General features: G+C 38.0%; 1 protein-coding gene across 1 annotated transcript in view; it reads left to right on the top strand.

Moving 5' to 3' along the window:
* Window positions 1-15288, top strand: part of DIAPH2 (diaphanous related formin 2) — a 968993-nt gene extending 953705 nt beyond the window's left edge. Inside the window, exon 28 of the mRNA XM_070291115.1 lies at window positions 14523-15288. Coding sequence (XP_070147216.1) covers window positions 14523-14587 — 65 coding nt within the window. The 3' untranslated portion in view covers window positions 14588-15288. The remainder of the gene's footprint in view (window positions 1-14522) is intronic.
* Window positions 15289-18419: the final 3131 nt, after the last annotated feature.

Below are 18419 nucleotides of genomic sequence, written 5' to 3'. Positions count from 1 at the left end.
TACCCCCACTCATGATGACTTGTGAAATAGATGAAAAGTCAGAACTTTGATAAATTTTGATTTCCTAACTAATCTTTATTAGTCTTTGTTTTTATAGGCTAATCGGAAAAAGACTTTTTAAACATCTGTTTGTATTTTATCCAAGGTCCCCAAAGTGACTAAAACATGTCACAGTCTCCATAATGAGGCTGTCTAGACTTTTAAAAGTGTAATAGTATCATGATGCCGAAATCTTTGGAATGTGACTCTTGTACTATCAAACATTAAAAATGTTAAGTTTTTACTCTGTCAGGTACCATTCTGGTACTTCTGTGTTATTGCCTCATTTAGTTCCTGTAACTATCCTATTAGGTAGATCTTTAAATATTATTTCCATGTTCACAAAGAGGAAAATAAGTTTAGGAAAACATTGCTATTAAGCAGTGGAACAGAGATTTGAACCCATATGGTCATACACTGAGAATTTTGATACAAAATTATGAATTACAGAGAGTTCTTTTTTTTGGTCGGTTGGTTGATTTTTTAAAAAATTAATTTATTTTAATTGGAGACTAATTACTTTACAATATTGCAGTGGTTTTTGCCATACCCTGACATGACTCAGCCATGGGTGTACATGTGTTCCCCATCCTGAACACCCCTCCCGCCTCCCTCCCCATCCCATCCCTCGGGGTCATCCCAGTGCACCGGCCCTGAGCACCCTGTCTCATGCATCAAACCTGGACTGGCGATCTGTTTCACATATGGTAATATACATGTTTCAGTGCAATTCTCTCAAATCATCCCACCTTGATTGATTCTTGTGTGTGTATGTGTGTGTGTTTCACATCTATCAAAAGGTTAATATGGGTCAAGTGCTAGACAATCTCATTTAGTTCTGTTAACACCCTACAGTGGATGTACTATTATTTGAAGATAAGGAAACAGAAAGAATCATTTTTGCAAAGACATGAATATAAGGGTGGCCCATTTCTTGGGGAAACCTGTGTCTAGTAACCTATATTAATAAGTTCAAAGACTACAAATACCAGCTCGCTTTACTTTATCCCATCATCATTTGTTGGACTGGTACAGATGGTAGTAAGAAAGAGTAAAGTAATGCTCTGTGCCAAGATTCACCTCTCCAAACCCACACCGCCTGCTTTAATCAGGAATAATAACCCAGGGTATGTATCTTTTTGCAAATGGGTCAGCATTGTCCACCATAGAAAGACAGACTATTTTTCATTTATAGTTTATTGGTAACATGTTGCCACAAAGCAATTTTTAAGTCTCATTTGATTTTACCATTGAAGTCAAAGTCTCCAGATGATGTCAACAAAGCTCAACATACCTCATCCTTCTAAATTATACATATCTTTTTGGAGAGGCAATATTTAGGTTCACTTCTTAAGACTAGAACTTTTAGAATTTAGAATCTAAGATACATGAAATCCTTTATAAGTGACAACAGTACATGAAGACAAATTTATCTCTGCCCTAAAACCAGCCTACTTGTAAGCCATTGCTTTCTGACTAGGGAACATTCTGTGGCCCTTTTTTAAGCAGGGCAAAAAATGATACCTGATTTGTCTTTTTTTTTTTCTTTCCATTATGGTGACTTAGTGATGGTGAATTCATGCAGATTACATATTGAATCCTAAACTGCTATTTAAGTTGAGAACAGTGTGTGCTTTCGCTCTGAAGGCTGAAATTTTTACATCCTACCTCAGTTGCTTCCCTAATTTACCAAGTTAATCATGCTCAGTTCCAAAAATTCAGACATGGAAAAATATAAAAAAGAAAACATGATCTCACCATTTAGAGATAGCCACTATTTTTATTCATATATAGCCTTCCAAACTTCTTTATTATGAAGTGAGACTATAATATGGACCTCTGTCAAGCACATATAGATCTATATGATAATTTAGAAATGGCTGCATTGTATCCTAATGTATGTGAGTCTCATCCTTTATTTATCCAATCCTGTGATGAACAGATAGGCTTTTTTTTTTACAGTTTTCACTAGTAGAAACAATGTTGCAAAGAACATGGATGTGCAGCCATCCATATTTATACATCTGTCTGAGAATATGAGGACTGGCTTTACTCCAGTAGACTTAAATGTCAGGAAAGGTTCTTTGAGATTTCTTGTATGAGGAATAGGTTGCTAGTTAGTAGCCATTGTTTATCCTCTAAAGGCTCAGCCTGCACTTGGGTTGTGCATAGATTGCCTTAGAAACTGCAACTACAAAGGCACCTCTGTCAGTTATGAATATGACATTGAGAAGCCATGTTTTAACTGTCCTAATTGCTCATATTAAAAACAATTGCTGACTGGCTTCTACCTTAAGGGACAGTTTATATTCTAAAACAATGGCACTGGCAGCTGCTAAAGTGTCTGGGATATTAACCATACAGGTTGCCTTTGTCCGTACAACTGGTTAAGTAATTAAGCACAGGCTAGCACGGGGAACACTGCTAATGGGAAGCACCTGTTTATAGTCGCACACATTGTAAGTGGTAGCTGAACATCTCCCCGCCTCAAAATCATAGCCAGTGGGATAGTGCTGTGATCCTGTCGTTTGGGAAATGGAAGCATCATGCAGGGGAAAGTCTGCCATTTCTGCCCTACTACAGAAGCCAGCGAGCTTATGTAACCCCAGAGAACCCGGGGCTACTGAAGCTGGGGAATTGGGCTGACTCCTCTCAAACTTCCATCATCAGCAAAAAGCAGGTAGCCCAGACCCACAGGATAGATTTGTACATGTTAAAAACAAAAAGAGTATATATGTAGTCTTAGAGTGATTTAGAAATAAAAACAGATGACAAGTAAATATATTCTCGGTCAGCATATCATCAACCAAGCTCAGGCAGATCACAAACAACTGCCACAGAAAATGACAGAGGATTGTCCATCATATGCTCAAAGTTAGAAAAATGGCTGATGCCTAACACTCTTAGTCATAGGGATTTCTGTCACACGTGGAATAGACAGGCATGAGATGACAGGTGGTAGGAATGATTTGACCCTGTATCCACATTGTCCTTTAACAGCTAGTTTATCTGCATCAACCCACATGGTTGCACAAGATCTCATCTTGCCAAGTACTCTTGGCCCAGGTCACTGCAATCTATGTGTGCCTTGATCAGTTTTTCTGCTGCTGCTCTGAATTGTGCTAGCTAGGCTTCAGCGACAGACCCTAACCAGATGATGCCAGAGGACCTCATTTCTCCTGGGTGGTTTTGTTGTGGGTTTTTTTCTGGGTTGTCTGTTTGTTTTGAACAAACTGCTGTCTTTGTTTTGAACTGCTGTCTTCTCTGAAAATCATTCGGGAGTTTTTCGGTTTTTAAAAATACCATTAAAATTAAAATCACATGTTTATGGAAACAGCTATCATCTGATTATGGAAACACTAGGAATCTGGCTGGTGCATTCCCTTTCATTATTTTCCTCCGTGTCCTAGAGAATAGTTGTTAAATATATGTAGAGTTCTGATTCTCCATTTATATCTCCATTGCTTTACATGCCCCCAAATAGGAAAAATTTGATAATTAAAATAGCAACATAAGGAACTAGAGGTCACTTTCTCTAATCAAAAATTAATTGCAACATTTATATGTCTTTTTGTTGAAAAACCCACCTATCTGCTAAGGGCTAATTGAGATGGCGTTTTCCCTGATCCCCCAACTCCAGTGCTCAAGGGATATGATTTTTCTCTTTGACCCTCCATTGCATGTACTGTTGTTGTTCCGTTGCTCAATCGTGTTGCCTGAGAAATCAGTGCTCACACTTCACTGGATGTAAGGTGTTGACTGAAGCCTGGGGCACTCTGACTCTTTACAGTTAGTAAGCAGTTCTCATGTACATCCTGGCACTTCTAGTGTTCAGTTCAGTTGCTCAGTCGTGTCCGACTCGGCAACCCCATGGACTGCAGCACGCCAGGCCTCCCTGTCCATCACCAACTCCTGGAGTTTACTCACACTCATGTCCATTGAGTCAGTGATGCCATCCAACCATCTCATCCTCTGTTGTCCCCTTCTCCTCCCGCCTTCAATCTTTCCCGGCATCAGGGTCTTTTCCAATGAGTCAGTTCTTCGTATCAGGTGGCCAAAGTATTGGAGCTTCAGCCTCAGCATCAGACTCTAAGAGGTGCTATAAGAGACATATAGTTAGTTTCATGTTAGAGTTCTTTATACATTGATCCTTTCCTTCCTAAAAACTTATAAAGGTGCCTATTATGGTACTCTGCAGATATTTTATTCAGTAAAAATTTATGGGTGGATGAAAGGAAGGAAGAGAGGGAGGGAGGGAGGGTTTTCTTTCCTTTGCCTATATTATCAGCAAATAATATTCTCTGTGTATAAGCAGCATAGTAGAAGGTGAATTGCAGGAGCAGCTCTTGATTCATTGCTAATGATTAGATGATTAATCAACAGAGTTTTTGAAAAACCTCTGGATGTAATCCACTGTGATAGACACCTGAGCAGATCTGTTACAGTTTGTGTGAATTCTGTTAGTTTGCTCTTCAGTGTAAGTTTCACATATATAATGTACTTGGGAGCTTTCCCAACTATTTTCTAATATTACTCGCAGTTTTATTTTGTTACTCTTCCATATTTTCCAGATAGGTAGGCATTGTCATCAGACTTTCAACCTCATATAAAATTTATCTTAGGCCCTGACTGTATTTCCTAGTGAAGAAGGAAATAAAATGCATGGCTAATAAACAAAACCAAGAACATTTTTCAAAATTTTATTCATTAGCTTTAACATTGAGTCCAGAGATAATTGGTAGCAAGTTCTGTGGCAGTTGAAATACTGAATATACTGACTTTATTTTTTTCTGTGCCATACTTTTCTACAATCCCTTGAAATACTCAAGATATAAATTAGGTAAATACTAGTCATTTAAAATCCCAGGAGGTTAATTGTACATGTTATGAAAATATCATGTTTATGATAGATAACAGTAAGCATTGCATATTTTCTACATTTGTAGCTTAATATGGATTAAGTTTTTAATGCCTTGAAGTAGTATTATTATACTATGTGATTTTACTTTTATCACGTATTTCAATCTTCCTAAAGTTGCTATAATTGAGTTTGTTTGATAATATACCTTTATATTACTATGAGACTTGATAGTTTGCAAAATGTGAGGTTCATAATAGAGATAGAGAGTCGAGTTACTACCTGGCAGAGAGGATAAGAAGAAAGTGAAATATAGAAAAGTGATTTAATCTCACTACTACAATTTTGTAAAATATAATTTGCTTTTCCCCTAGCACAGCAGAGTTTCATGCTGATAACAAGCTACTGAATTAATAAATCCATTGCAACTATTGAGACTTTTCCTTTAATACCATGATGAATGCTGAGCATTAAGAAAAGGAGGGGCATTCTTTGTACAGATATTACTTCTACCAGGTCTACATCCCTAACCTTAGGAAAAACGCCATCATACACTGAGCAATATCAGTGTGAAAATAACTTGTGCATCTCATTTAGAATGCTATATTTTCCACATAAAATCACACTATTTCCTGGAACACATTAGCTTATTTTCCAATTGGAAAGATATTTAGAGGTCTATTTTGTTATCATTACATGTGCTTAACTCCAATTACAGTTAATGGGAGTTGTGTGTCTATAGTCACAGTAGCCTCTGAACTACTTAACATTATTGCTTTCCATTACCATCCTCATTAGAATGACTCTCATCTCTTCTACTAACCTGAACTACCATGGTAATCTGGGTTTCTGTTTTCTTTGTGTGGATTTATTTGCATGTAACAAAGGATATAAATTACATAACATGGCCTGTTTCTAGTTTTGAAAACATTACAATGTCACTGAGATTAGAATAGGGTTAGAACTATTTAGAAGAAAGTGAAGTTGCTCAGTCCTGTCCGACTCTTTGTGACCACATGGACTGTAGCCCACCGGGCTCCTCCATCTGTGGGATTTTCCAGGCAAGAATGGTGGAGTGGGTTACCATTTCCTTCTCCAGGGTATCTTCCCAACCCAGGAATTAAACCTCGGTCTTCTGCACTGCAGGCAGGGTTTTTACTGTCTGAGCCACCAGGGAAGCCACTTAAGTAGAAGTAATTGATTGGCTTCTAGACTTGCATTTTGGAAGAGTGCCACATGTATACAATTCTGTTGGAATAAAATAATTTGATATACTTTAACACCTATGGTATCTAGTACACACTAAATTTGTAAAACATATTATAAAACTTGAAAAAAAATGTTTACAACATAGAAGCACTATCAACAACAAATCTATACATTTAATTCCAATTATTCAAAGTTTTGATGAGGCAAAAGTAATGAAGACAAGTGCCTTATAAACTAAGTAGAATTGTTGATGCTATTTTCCTTAGTGCTGGCCTGTACTGTATTTCCAGGGGGAAAAAATGATAAGAAGACAAGAAAAGGGGCTTGTTAAGTCTTTAAGAAAATGAAGAACCCTAGGAGAACTCTTACAAGCATCACTAGGAACTTTAGAGTCACTTGACTCATTGGCACTCAACAAACAGACATCTGCCTAGCCTTAGTAGGATAGGCTAGTTACCACATATTGAGTTTGTTTGTCAAGCTGTATTGTTTTCAAGATGTTTTGTGATTATAGCCTGATGTAGAGTTCTACAATGTGCTCAAAAAATACAAGTTTGAAAGGAAAATATACATTACAGAGGATTATTTCCACCAGATATTAAAACATATTATGAGATTAAAATAATAAAATCAGAAGTCATTGGCATAAAAATAGTTGGAAAAATACTTAAGTCGATGGAAAAGAAATGTACCCTAGTATAGGTAATTTGGTGGTGGCTCAGATGGGAAAGAATCCGCCTGCAATGGGGGAGACCTGAGTTCCATCCCTTGTTTGGAAATATCCCCTGGAGGAGGACATGTCAATCCACTCCAGTATTCTTGCTTGGAGAATCCCCATGGACAGAGGAGCCTGGCAGGCTATAGTCCATGGGGTCACAATGAGTCAGACACGACTGAGCAACTAAGCACAGCAGCATAGCATAGGTAATTTAACATATGATAAAGAGATCTATCATGAATCAGTTTAGAAATTCATGATTATTCAACAAATGGTACTGGAACAACCCATTTCCTCTTTGCAAGGAAAAAAGCAAGCGAGCAATGTGGAAGCTTACCTGACATTGTACAACAAACATTCTAGATCATTTAAATAAATGTTTTTTAAAAAATCAAACCTTAACAATAAAAGATACAGTTGAATGTTTATCAAATGTCTCTGCCTAGAGAAAGACTTCCTAAGCTTAACAATAAAAGAATGGATCATAATGTAAAAGACTGACTGATTTAACTACATAAATAAAAATTAAACCATATGTTCTGGAAAGCCAACAACATGAACCAAGTAACAGGCAATCAACAAACTAAGGAAAATATTTCAATTGGTTACTATCTACCTTTAAAATGTAGAGTTCAAAATAAAAACAAAGCAAAACTAAGACCCTAATAGAGTAAGGGATATGATCAGCATTTAAAGGAAGAAATATAAATGGATAATAGCATAAAATTTCTACTTTGCTAGAATTTGAAGAAGGGCAAAAAGAGACAATCATATGCTAGTTGTCACTTTTCACATTAGCACATTGTCAAGAGATTAATACCTAACAATGAGAAAAGACAAGTTAATTTACTTATTGCCAATTGGATTTAAATTACTACAACCATTCTGGGATACGATTTGGACTTAATTTTGCATACTTAACAATGCTACTTCTACACATGATGTGTATAAAATAAAATATGAACTATAAGGATGTTCATTGCAAGGCTTTTTATAATAGAAAAAAAATGGAAGTATCCTAAATGTCCAACAGTAGAGAATTGGTTAACCAAATTGTGGCATATTTATACAAAAAGAAGAGTAGCCATTAAAAATTTTATTTTCAGTATCATATTTCAAAAGTTTAATGACATACAAAATTTCTATTATACAATAAAATGTTAAATGAAAAAAGTAGAACACCAAATTGCATATATAGTTTAAGCTGAACATTTTTTTTAAAAAAGACACTATTCTGATAAGTGAAGAGAACGAATCTGGTCAATGAATGGAGAAACTGGCTGTCCACCAGGAGATTAGGCCCAAACCTAATTCAGGTGCCACCTTCCTTCCAGGTGTTTGTAGTGAGTGAGAAACTGTATCAAGTCAGGATCCTCAAAAACAGGGGGAGAGAAAAGCAACAGTTTTGGAATCATGGTACAGAGGGGGGGAAAAAGATGTAAGTTTGTATGAGATGATTTCAGTATAACGGTCTAAAGTAATCTTTCATCAGTATTTGGCATGTGAATAGCTACTTCAATAGACATTTCCTAAGGTGACCTAACCCTAGAGAAGGGAGCGCAACCCACTCCAGTATTCTTGCCTGGAGAATTCCATGGATAGAGAAGCCTGGTGGGGCTACAGTCCATGGGGTCATAAAGAGTCAGACACAACTGAGAAAATAACACATATACAAGGCAACCTAAAGTTTTCTTGGTTTTCTTATCCTGAGCTGCATAAAACCCATCCTCTGTTTGCCTTTTTTTTTCTTTTTTTTTTTTTTTTTTGCTGGAAACAATGCCTATCCATTGATGATAAATCTGCCACACCATCATTTTTGAAGAGTTCTGAAGAAAAGAAAGCTCAGAATAAATTGCAGAGGCCTTCTTTTACTTTATTTTCTAGGCAGCTAATTAGCATTAAAATGGGATGTTTCCCCACACAATGTGACAATGTGCAGTGTATGCCAGGCACACTTATTTTATGTTACCCTACTGGGAGGGTACAGTTGCATTGTGTTTGAGTAAGTCACGTCAATACATCTAACATGTCTATGAAGCGCCAGTTCTTCCATAGACAACAGGTGGATACCTAACCTGGGGGGGAATGAATAATGGACAAGTCTTTTTATCACAGGTTTTCAATCTCAAGTTCACCTGCTCATGCAATATACAACACACAGCCCTCTGCCTTTGGCATACACTCACTTTGGTAGAGGAGTGATTAAACGTTTCTCAGTTCCATACTACAAGCTTCAGTCCTTTGGTCTGCCTCACACCACATTTTTTTTTTTAAGATTTATGATAAGGTTATTCCTCAGTTATTTCACCTGACAAAGTTTTCAGTAGGAAGGAAATTAAGAGTGTAGATGTAGATATGGATCTGAAATTTTGTGACATTCAGGTATTTCATGAATGATGTGCTTTGTACATAGTTGTTGAATAAATGATTGCATGAATGAATTTTAGAGCAATACAATAACAGGTTTAATCTATTCACTCAGGACTCCATTGGGAAGGTTTTGAGATGAATGCCAAATCAATTTGTGCTTAGAAAAAGCATAAAGCTGCTTACTCTTATGACAGTGGGGAAAGCCTTGACAGTGGTTTGAGCTGGTTAACCTGATATTCACAGTGTACAGAAGCATGTTTTAGCTGGGCCATGTATTTACATTTTCTCTTCTGTGACAGATTGGCTTATTGTTTTGGATTTGGTCACCTCTCCTCCATGGACTGCACATTTTCATATAACTATGTCCTTCTCCTCAGTTTCACACTATGACTATGTTATTCTTTGTAGAAATAGAATCTTTTCACTTTCACATGGGGCATCAGGCCTTTGGTGACCAAAAAGAATCTGATAGGGTATGCATGCCCAACTCTGGTGGATTTAGAGGGTACATCTTGAGACTGACATCTCAGGTTCTGTATAGCATTAATCCTTGTGTTTACAAACAATAGAATCCCTTAATAAATTCTTAGACCATGAGGATACATTAGATTCTCTGCGGCTGCTGCTAAGTCGCTTCAGTCATGTCCGACTCTGTGCGACCCCATAGACGGCAGCCCACCAGGCTCCGCCGTCCCTGGGATTCTCCAGGCAAGAACACTGGAGTGGGTTGCCATTTCCTTCTCCAATGCATGAAAGTGAAAAGGGAAAGTGAAGTCGCTCAGTCGTGTCCGACTCTTAGTGACCCCATGGTCTGCAGCCTACCAGGCTCCTCCTCGCATGGGATTTTCCAGGCAAGAGTACTGGAGTGGGGTGCCGTTGCCTTCTCCGATTAGATTCTCTAGGCTTGCTTATTCATTATGTTGCCTCGAACATTCAGAAAATGGAAACAGAAGAAGATTATGACAAATCATGTTCCCTCAGCCTCTGATATGTTTTCCTGTATCTCATTGCACAATATCCCCCACAAGTAAACACACATAGATTGATGCCTCCCCCCCGTCTTCCTTTCTTTGATTTCCAAAAATACAACAAGGCAAATTGGAAAGGGAAGCCACTACTGATTAACAAAGCCCTCCCCATCACGTCAGGCAAATACATATTTTCTAAACTATTGACTGTTTGGAGGAGAGACTCCTATTTTTTTTTTTCATCTAAACAGTTCTAGTATTAGTGGTGTTAGGAGAATAAGTAAGTGAGTCTGGTTCAGTCTGGGTCTCCTGGAGTTCTCAAATCATATCACACGGGCACCTGCCTCCTTCACCTATGTTTCTAAATAGGAAATTCAGTCACTCTCACAGTCACCCAAATAACTCCATCACCTCTTACAGCAATAATAACTAGCATTTGCTCTTTTCTCATAAATTTGATGCCAAGTATGTGTCCTGGCCTCATAAGGATCAGAACACTGACTATTACCCATTAGTATTTAGTTGTACTTTTAAAAACTCAATGATTCTGGGAACTTCCTTGGTGGTCCAGTGGCCAAGAGTCCGTGCTCCCAGTGCAGGAGACACAGGTTCTATCCCTCGTCAGGGAAACAGGTCTCTGAAGATCCCATGCAGCCAAATACATAAATAATTTTTTTAAATAAAAATTCAATGATTCTCAATCTTTGCCTCAAGGAAAACATGAATCTAGGTATGAAAATTTGCTATCATTAGATTGTAAGCTATTATACTGTGAAAAGAGATGAATATTTATATTGATATATATTCATATTATATATACATATAACATTATCCTCTAAATTGTACTTCTGCACTGATCCATACAAGTCTAGAGCATAAACATATATTTTGTACCTAAAATAGTTTTAACATAAACACAAAGAATTGTAAATAAATCACAGAAACCCAGATCAGTCATTGCTGCCATTATTTCTAGAGTCATTTTTTCATAAACAATGTTGGAGGGTGACATTTCAAAAATACAAGTAATGACCTTTACAGAATTGCTCTACTTATAATTATGTCATAAACATAGGGACCAATTAAGTACCAAAAATATGTAAAGAGAGACAGAGACAGAGAAGGAAGGGAGAGAGGGAGAAAAGAGAAAGGAAGGGAAGCACTGTAGAATCACTCCCTTGTGTGTATGCCAAGAGCTGGATTTGGGCTGTGAGCCAGTGTTTATCCTGCCTTCCAAAAGCTTTAATGTCCTTTTCTCAGTTCATTTTGACTTGAAAGTTTATTTTCTCACATCAGGTGCTACCAATAAAGCTGCAGTTTGATGTGAATCCTGACATCATTTACTTCTGCAAGGCTAGGTTTTTGTATGTGGTGCTTTTCTTGAATCCAGTGGGCAGTGAACGGTGGTATGGGGTGCCAATAGCATTCCTGGAGTGAACATGGATGCCAGTTGACCTTCATGTGTGGGATTACCAAGGCACAAGCCTTTTTTCCAGCTGGGACAGTCCTCTGTGAATGCCACCATCATTCTCATATCTGATAGCTTTAACACTGAGCACTGAAATGCTAGCAATGCAATGGTAACCATCATATTACAATCTCATTTGTAAATGTCTTCTAAAAAGTCCCAAACCAACCTGTATGTGAATCAGTGACATCTGAGTAATAAGCCCTTTATCTCAGAATGTTATCTTTACAATTTTAGTGGATTGTGATTGGTATCACATATTAAATAATGGAATTTTTAATAGTATCTTTAAAAGGATACCCAAATAATCCATCACTCAGATGTATCTCTGAATAGAAAAAATATCTCTTTCTTTCTCACCTCTCAGTGATAATAATGCATTATAAGGCACTTTAAGCGTATGGCTGTTTGGCTCAGTACACTCATACCATGGTATTAATGAGGCCAAGGTCATGGAGGCCAGTTAGCTTTGCTCTGTGTACTGACCACAGACTACCCAGAATCACTCAAGAAACACTGATGATGTGTTTCTCATCAAGAAACACAGATGAGAAAAGTTCCATGGCAAGACCTCAGCATTTCTCATAGTCCATCCTCCCCATAGGAGAGGCAGGATATATTCCAAGGTGTCATCATCTTCTCTCTCAAATTGCCAACATCCATTGGATCATCAAAAAAACAACAGAGTTCCAGAAAAACATCTACTTCTGCTTTATTGACTATGCGAAAGCCTTTGACTGTGTGGATCACAACAAACTGTGGAAAATGCTTCAAGCGATGGGAATACCAGACCACCTGACCTGCCTCTTGAGCAACCTGTATGCAGATCAGGAAGTAACAGTTAGAACTGGACATGGAACAACAGACTGGTTCCAAATCGGGAAAGGACTGTTCCAAGGCTGTATATTGTCACCCTGCTTATTCAACTCATATGCAGAGTACATCATGTGAAATGTCAGGCTGGATGAAGCACAAGCTGGAATCAAGATTGCCGGGAGAAATATCAATAACCTCAGATACACAGATAACATCACCCTTACGGCAGAAAGCAAAGAAGAACTAAAGAACCTCTTGATGAAAGTAAAAGAGGAGAGTGAAAAAGTTCGCTTAAAACTCAACATACAGAAAACTAAGATCATGGCATCTGGTTCCATCACTTCATGGCAAATAGATGGGGAAACAGTAAGAGACTTTATTTTTTTGAGCTCCAAAATCACTGCAGATGGTGACTGCAGCCATGAAATTAAAAGACACTTGCTCCCTGGAAGAGAAGCTATGGCCAACCTAGACAGCATATTAAAAAGCAGAGACATTACTTTGCCAACAGAGGTCCATCTAGTCAAGGCTATGGTTTTTCCAGTGGTCATGTATGGATGTGAGAGTTGGACTATAAAGAAAGCTGAGCGCCGAAGAATTGATGCTTTTGAACTGTGGTGTTGGAGAAGACTCTTGAGAGTCCCTTGGACTGCAAGGAGATCCAACCATTCGATCCTAAAGGAAATCAGTCCTGAATATTAATTGGAAGGACTGATACTGAAGCTGAAACTCCAATACTTAGGCCACCTGATGTGAAGAACTGACTCATTGGAAAAGACCCTGATGGTGGGAAAGACTGAAGGCAGGAGGAGAAGGGGATGACAGAGGATGAGATGGTTGGATGGCATCACTGATTCAATGGACAGGAGTTTGAGTAAACTCCTGGAGTTAGGGTGATGGACAGGGAGGCCTGGAGTGCTGCAGTCCATGGGGTTGCAAAGAGTCAGACAAGACTGAACTGAGACTGAGATCTTCATCTTAGGGAGGAAATGAGTAGGAGCTTGGGAGGCCCCAACATCTACCTCTGAATAAAGCAGCCTTGACATTTAGGCATTAACTTTGCATTATAATCCCCCATCATACCATTGATTTGCTGTGTAACCGTCATCACTAAAGTAGAGATAATAGGATAGAATGAAATGGGTTTACCTCCCGGGGATGTTGTGTGAATTAGCAAATTAACGAGTGTAAAGTGTTAGCATTTATGTAAGTGCTGGTGGTTGTGATTATTTCTAGGGACCTAGTCTCATTCTAAATAGAGAATCTAAGTATATTATGCTTCTGTCAGAAGGGGATTTTCACCCACATCAATTGCATTTAAGCTGAGCATAAAACAGAGGTGATAATAACATAGTAGTGATCACCACAATGCAGAGCTGTAAACCTTTTCCCTGTTAAACCTAAAACTATTTTCAGCAACTTTCAATGCTTTTAAACTTTGCTTTCAAAGCTTTGTGCCAACAGTTCTCTCTACAGTGATTATTTTTCCTGTGACGGGTGAGGGGAATGGGACCTATTCATTATTCATTCCCATAATGACTATATAATGTATTGAATTTGTTTACATCACACAATCAAAGACTTGGTAGCTGATTTGGTTGCCACATATTGCAATCATTGTAAAAAATTAAAAAAAAAAAAACTCTTTTTCAGCTCTGTCCACATTGGTGTCCTCTAGAGGTAGCCAACATACAGATTGAAAACTCATGGGGAATTGAAGTGCTTTCCAACAAAAGGCACTGTACATAGATCCTTTCAATTGAACATCTTTACCAAGGAATTTTGTTGTCGCCTGCTATTTCCAAAGGGACTGTGCTTGAGAGAATTCTTCCATTTCTTTTATCACTCTGACTTCACTTACCAAGAAAAGTCATTTAATGCTATTTCAGACTCTTGAACTCAGCCTGGGAGCTACAGTGTGAACTCCTCAGATCTGGGCTTCATGTTACTTATTTCCATATTCATTTGAATTAATTTTTCAGGACTGTTTGAAAACCTCTCTCAACCTGACATCATGCAATAGCTGGGATCTAAAGCTCACCATGTTTTTGGTTCTCTTTTCTCTTTGTCTTATAGATAACAGACGAGTACCTTTGGAAAGGTCACGGTCTCGCCACAATGGAGGTATCTCATCTAAGTGATTCCTGATGCCAAAGAATAAGAAAATATTTAAGTAAACACAATCATACAGTTTGAGAAGAACAAAACCTGCTCTCAAGGGATGGAGAGGAAATAAGTACATTTCTGCAAAGATCAAGCTAAGCTGGATGAAATAATGTGCATATATAAAGCTATTTCAAGACTCCTCCCATCCCACAGTTATACTAACACAAATACAATTGCCAGGATTTTAAAACATGCATTTCATTTTAGTGTGAAGATGTGTATTATTTGTTATTGTGTGTGACCTGACAGTGATGATGAAAAATGTAAGAAATTGAAGAGTTCTAAAGGCATTCAAAACCATTCAGTCTGTCAAAAATGTATAAGGTTACTCAAATTTTGTCACACACCACCCGCCCAAAAAAAAGGAAGGAAGGGAAAAGAAAGAATTCATCAATGTCTACTGATTGCTGTTAATTAGAAAAGTAAAAGACCAGTGAAAATGTGTGTGTTAATGGTTTGGAAAGGCACTGATATTGCACACTCTGTAAAAGAAGCCATCTTGGAAACTCAGAAAATGTACGACTTCATCCCCTTCAAGTTATTTAGAATCTAATCTCAAGTGAAAGTTGATGGATTCATCTGCTTTGGCTGAAATTAAACTTAACATTAATCTAGAGTTTCAGCATGATATTGCAGGCACTTATCATTGCTAAAAATAAACCAAAGTTTAACAGAAGCGGTTAGAGAAAGTAATTTAAACTTTATTTAAAGAGGTATTTTATAAGTATGCACATATATCTACTTTATACAAATACTTTGTATGGCTATTTTTGAGAAAAACCTCACATTTTAATGTTTATGCTAGAGTTGAACCTGCAAATTCTGTTACCTTTATTTAGATTTTTAAAGGTAAATATTGATCCCTGTTCTCCATGGTTTCTTTCTTCTCTCTGTTGCTTCTTATTCCCACGACCCCCTTGAAGGCAGGGAATAGAGTTCTAAGAGACCTGAGAGGAGAAAGATTTCTCTCTGCAGGAGGCAGCAGAAAACTCTCTGATAGGTCAATTGTCTTATCTGCCTCTTTCCTCCCCCTTTCCCATTCTGCCATGGTGATCTGAAGAAGAAAAATGATATACGTTATATATGTATAGATATTTATATATCCTGCTACAATAATTCCACATCCCAGTGACTAACTGAACTTCTCAATCATCATCATATTTAACTTACCTTATTATATTAACAAATCATCTAAATGCTGCCAAAACAACTCTAGGAGGAAAAACCAGGCTCTACATTTTTCTTAAATAGATGAGAGAGGAAAAGTCATACTTAACTTGTCTAGTACTTTTTAAAATGCATTGAAAGAATGTAGTATAACGTCTCTGGAGTATAATTTTCAGACTAATCCATGCAGATGATAATGATTGTTGTAAAAGTTTTCTTACAGGTATATTTCTTATATAGAAAATCCTATTTCTACTTCCTCTAAAGCACATTATAGATATTCAGAAAGAACAAATGACTGGCTTGGCAAATCACTACCTGAGATAATGAAAACGAGTGACCTATAGCTCGCAGTTTCTTTTCTACAGATGTAGAGTCATTCAAACTGCTGCCTTTTCTTCCAGTTCATTCTTACTTAGGTCTTATCCTTTGCAAAGCTCTGAAGATGCTACAACAGAGAAATCAAAAGCAGTAACAGAATGTGAGATTTTACAATTTTATCCTGTCTTAAGACACAGACATATGCACACACACAGAGAAGTTTAAGGGATATATCAATTTCACATGCTGTTTTTTAACAATAACAACAACAAACACTTAGGTTCTACTAATTTATGTAAATACTTAACATATTTTTAACTGCACAAAGTCTTTTCTGAAATCTTCATTGTATGGCTTCTTTGAGTCTTTTGATAGTTTTTCAGACTGTAGGAAAATGATATTTTGAAATATTCACCCTGACTAATATTTAGGGACATTTCTCATGCCATATTATCAAGCTAGTCAAGGTAGAAATACTGTTGCATATCACCTTTTCCAGATGTGAACTTGCCTTATTTTTTAGTTTGTGGGGAAAAAAAAAGTACAGTTATTGGTAAATTATATATTTGTATTTAGAGTAATCCTACACACTTTTCACAAACAATGAGACCTTTCAGGGTCTTTCATGAAGTTCTGATAAGTCAATTAAAGGGTTTGCTTCCCAGTTTTATAATGATCCTGCTTTAGCCATTTGTAGTTTGTTTGGGGTTGAAAATTATCACCAGAAAAAAATACATAATGACATTTTTAGTACAGAGTGTATAGAGCCAAATTACAGTAAATCTTTTATTGGGTTTATTACTGCCATAATTGAGAAGCGCCTTCCCTGGTGGCTAAGATGATAAAGAATCTGCCTGCAGTGCAAGAGACATGGGTTCCATCTCTGGGTCAGAAAGATCTCCTGGAGAAGGGACTGGCTACCTGCTCCAGTAATCTTGCCTGGAGAACTCCATGGACAGAGGAGTCTGGTGGGCTATAGTCCATGGGGTTGAGAGCAGAACCACTCTTTGAGCTTTCCAGGTGGCTCAGATGGTAAAGAATCCGCCTGCAGTACAGGAGACCTGGGTTCAATTTCTCCTGCTCCCCTGGAGAAGGCAATGGCTTCCCACTCCAGTGTTCTTGCCTGGAAAATCCCATGGACATAGGAGCCTGGCGGGCTATAGTCCATGGGGGTCGCAAAGAGTCAGACATGACTGAGCGACTAAGCACATCCACACACAATTTCTGCGGATTTTCTTCAGTGTTTTTTAATAGTGCAAAACACTTTAAAATGTTTACTAGTTCCATTAGTTTCCTTTGGCTGCTGTACTAAATTACCACAAACTAGGTATTCTCTCATGGTTGTTGTGGCCAGATGTCCAAAATCAAGGGCCATGCTCCCTCCAGAGGCTCTAGAGGAAAATCTTCCCTTGTCTCTTCCAACTTTGGGTGGCTATTGGCATTCCTTGGGTTATGGCTACATCTCTCTGTCTGCTCTGTCTTCACATTACCTTCTGGTCTGTGTACTTAATCTCCCTATGCCTCTCTTATAAGGACACTTTTGTTATAATTTCAAGCCCACTGAGATAATCCAGGATAGTTTCATATGAAGAGCCTAAATTTAATTCCAAATAAGGTAACCTTCAAAGGTTCTGGGGATTAAAATATGGACATATCTTTTTGGAGGTGACCTTTAGCCCACTATAGTCTGCCTTCTGGACCCCCAAATTTATGTCTGTCCCCTGTGCAAAATGTATTCACCCTACCTTAATATTCCCCAAAGTCTCAAACCTGAAGTTGAAACTTTCATCCAAACATCATCATTTCAAAAGTCCCAAATCTCATCTAGACCATCTAAATCAGCAACAGGTCAAAACCCTAGGGCAAAATTCCTTTGCATCTGTGAATCATTGAAACATGACCTCAACGAGGCTCCTGCTTCCAAAATGCAGCAAAAGGATAGGCATATGATAATAGCTATAGACATTCCTATTCCAGACAGAAGAAAATGGAACAAACATAGAAAGGAGTTCCTTGTCCTGATGAGTGTCAGAATTTGGCAGAATCCCTTTCCCTGGTGGCTCAGATGGTAAATGCGGGACACCTGGGTTGGAAAGGTTGGTCCCTGGTTCGGAAGATCTTCTGGAGGACGGCATGGCAACCCACTCCAGTATTCTTGCCTGGAGAATCCCATGGACAGAGGAGCCTGCAGGGCTACAGTTCATGGGGTCGCCAAGAGTCCCTGAGCAACTAAGCACAGCACAGGACACTGGTCTGAGCACCATGTCTTGTGACCTCAGCCAAGTGCCTGAGCTTCAGTTCTGTTCTCAGAATCCCCTT

The sequence above is a fragment of the Ovis canadensis genome, chromosome X, assembly GCF_042477335.2.
Source record: "Ovis canadensis isolate MfBH-ARS-UI-01 breed Bighorn chromosome X, ARS-UI_OviCan_v2, whole genome shotgun sequence".
NCBI classification, from domain to species: domain Eukaryota; kingdom Metazoa; phylum Chordata; class Mammalia; order Artiodactyla; family Bovidae; genus Ovis; species Ovis canadensis.
This window is presented reverse-complemented; position numbering and strand designations above follow the sequence as displayed.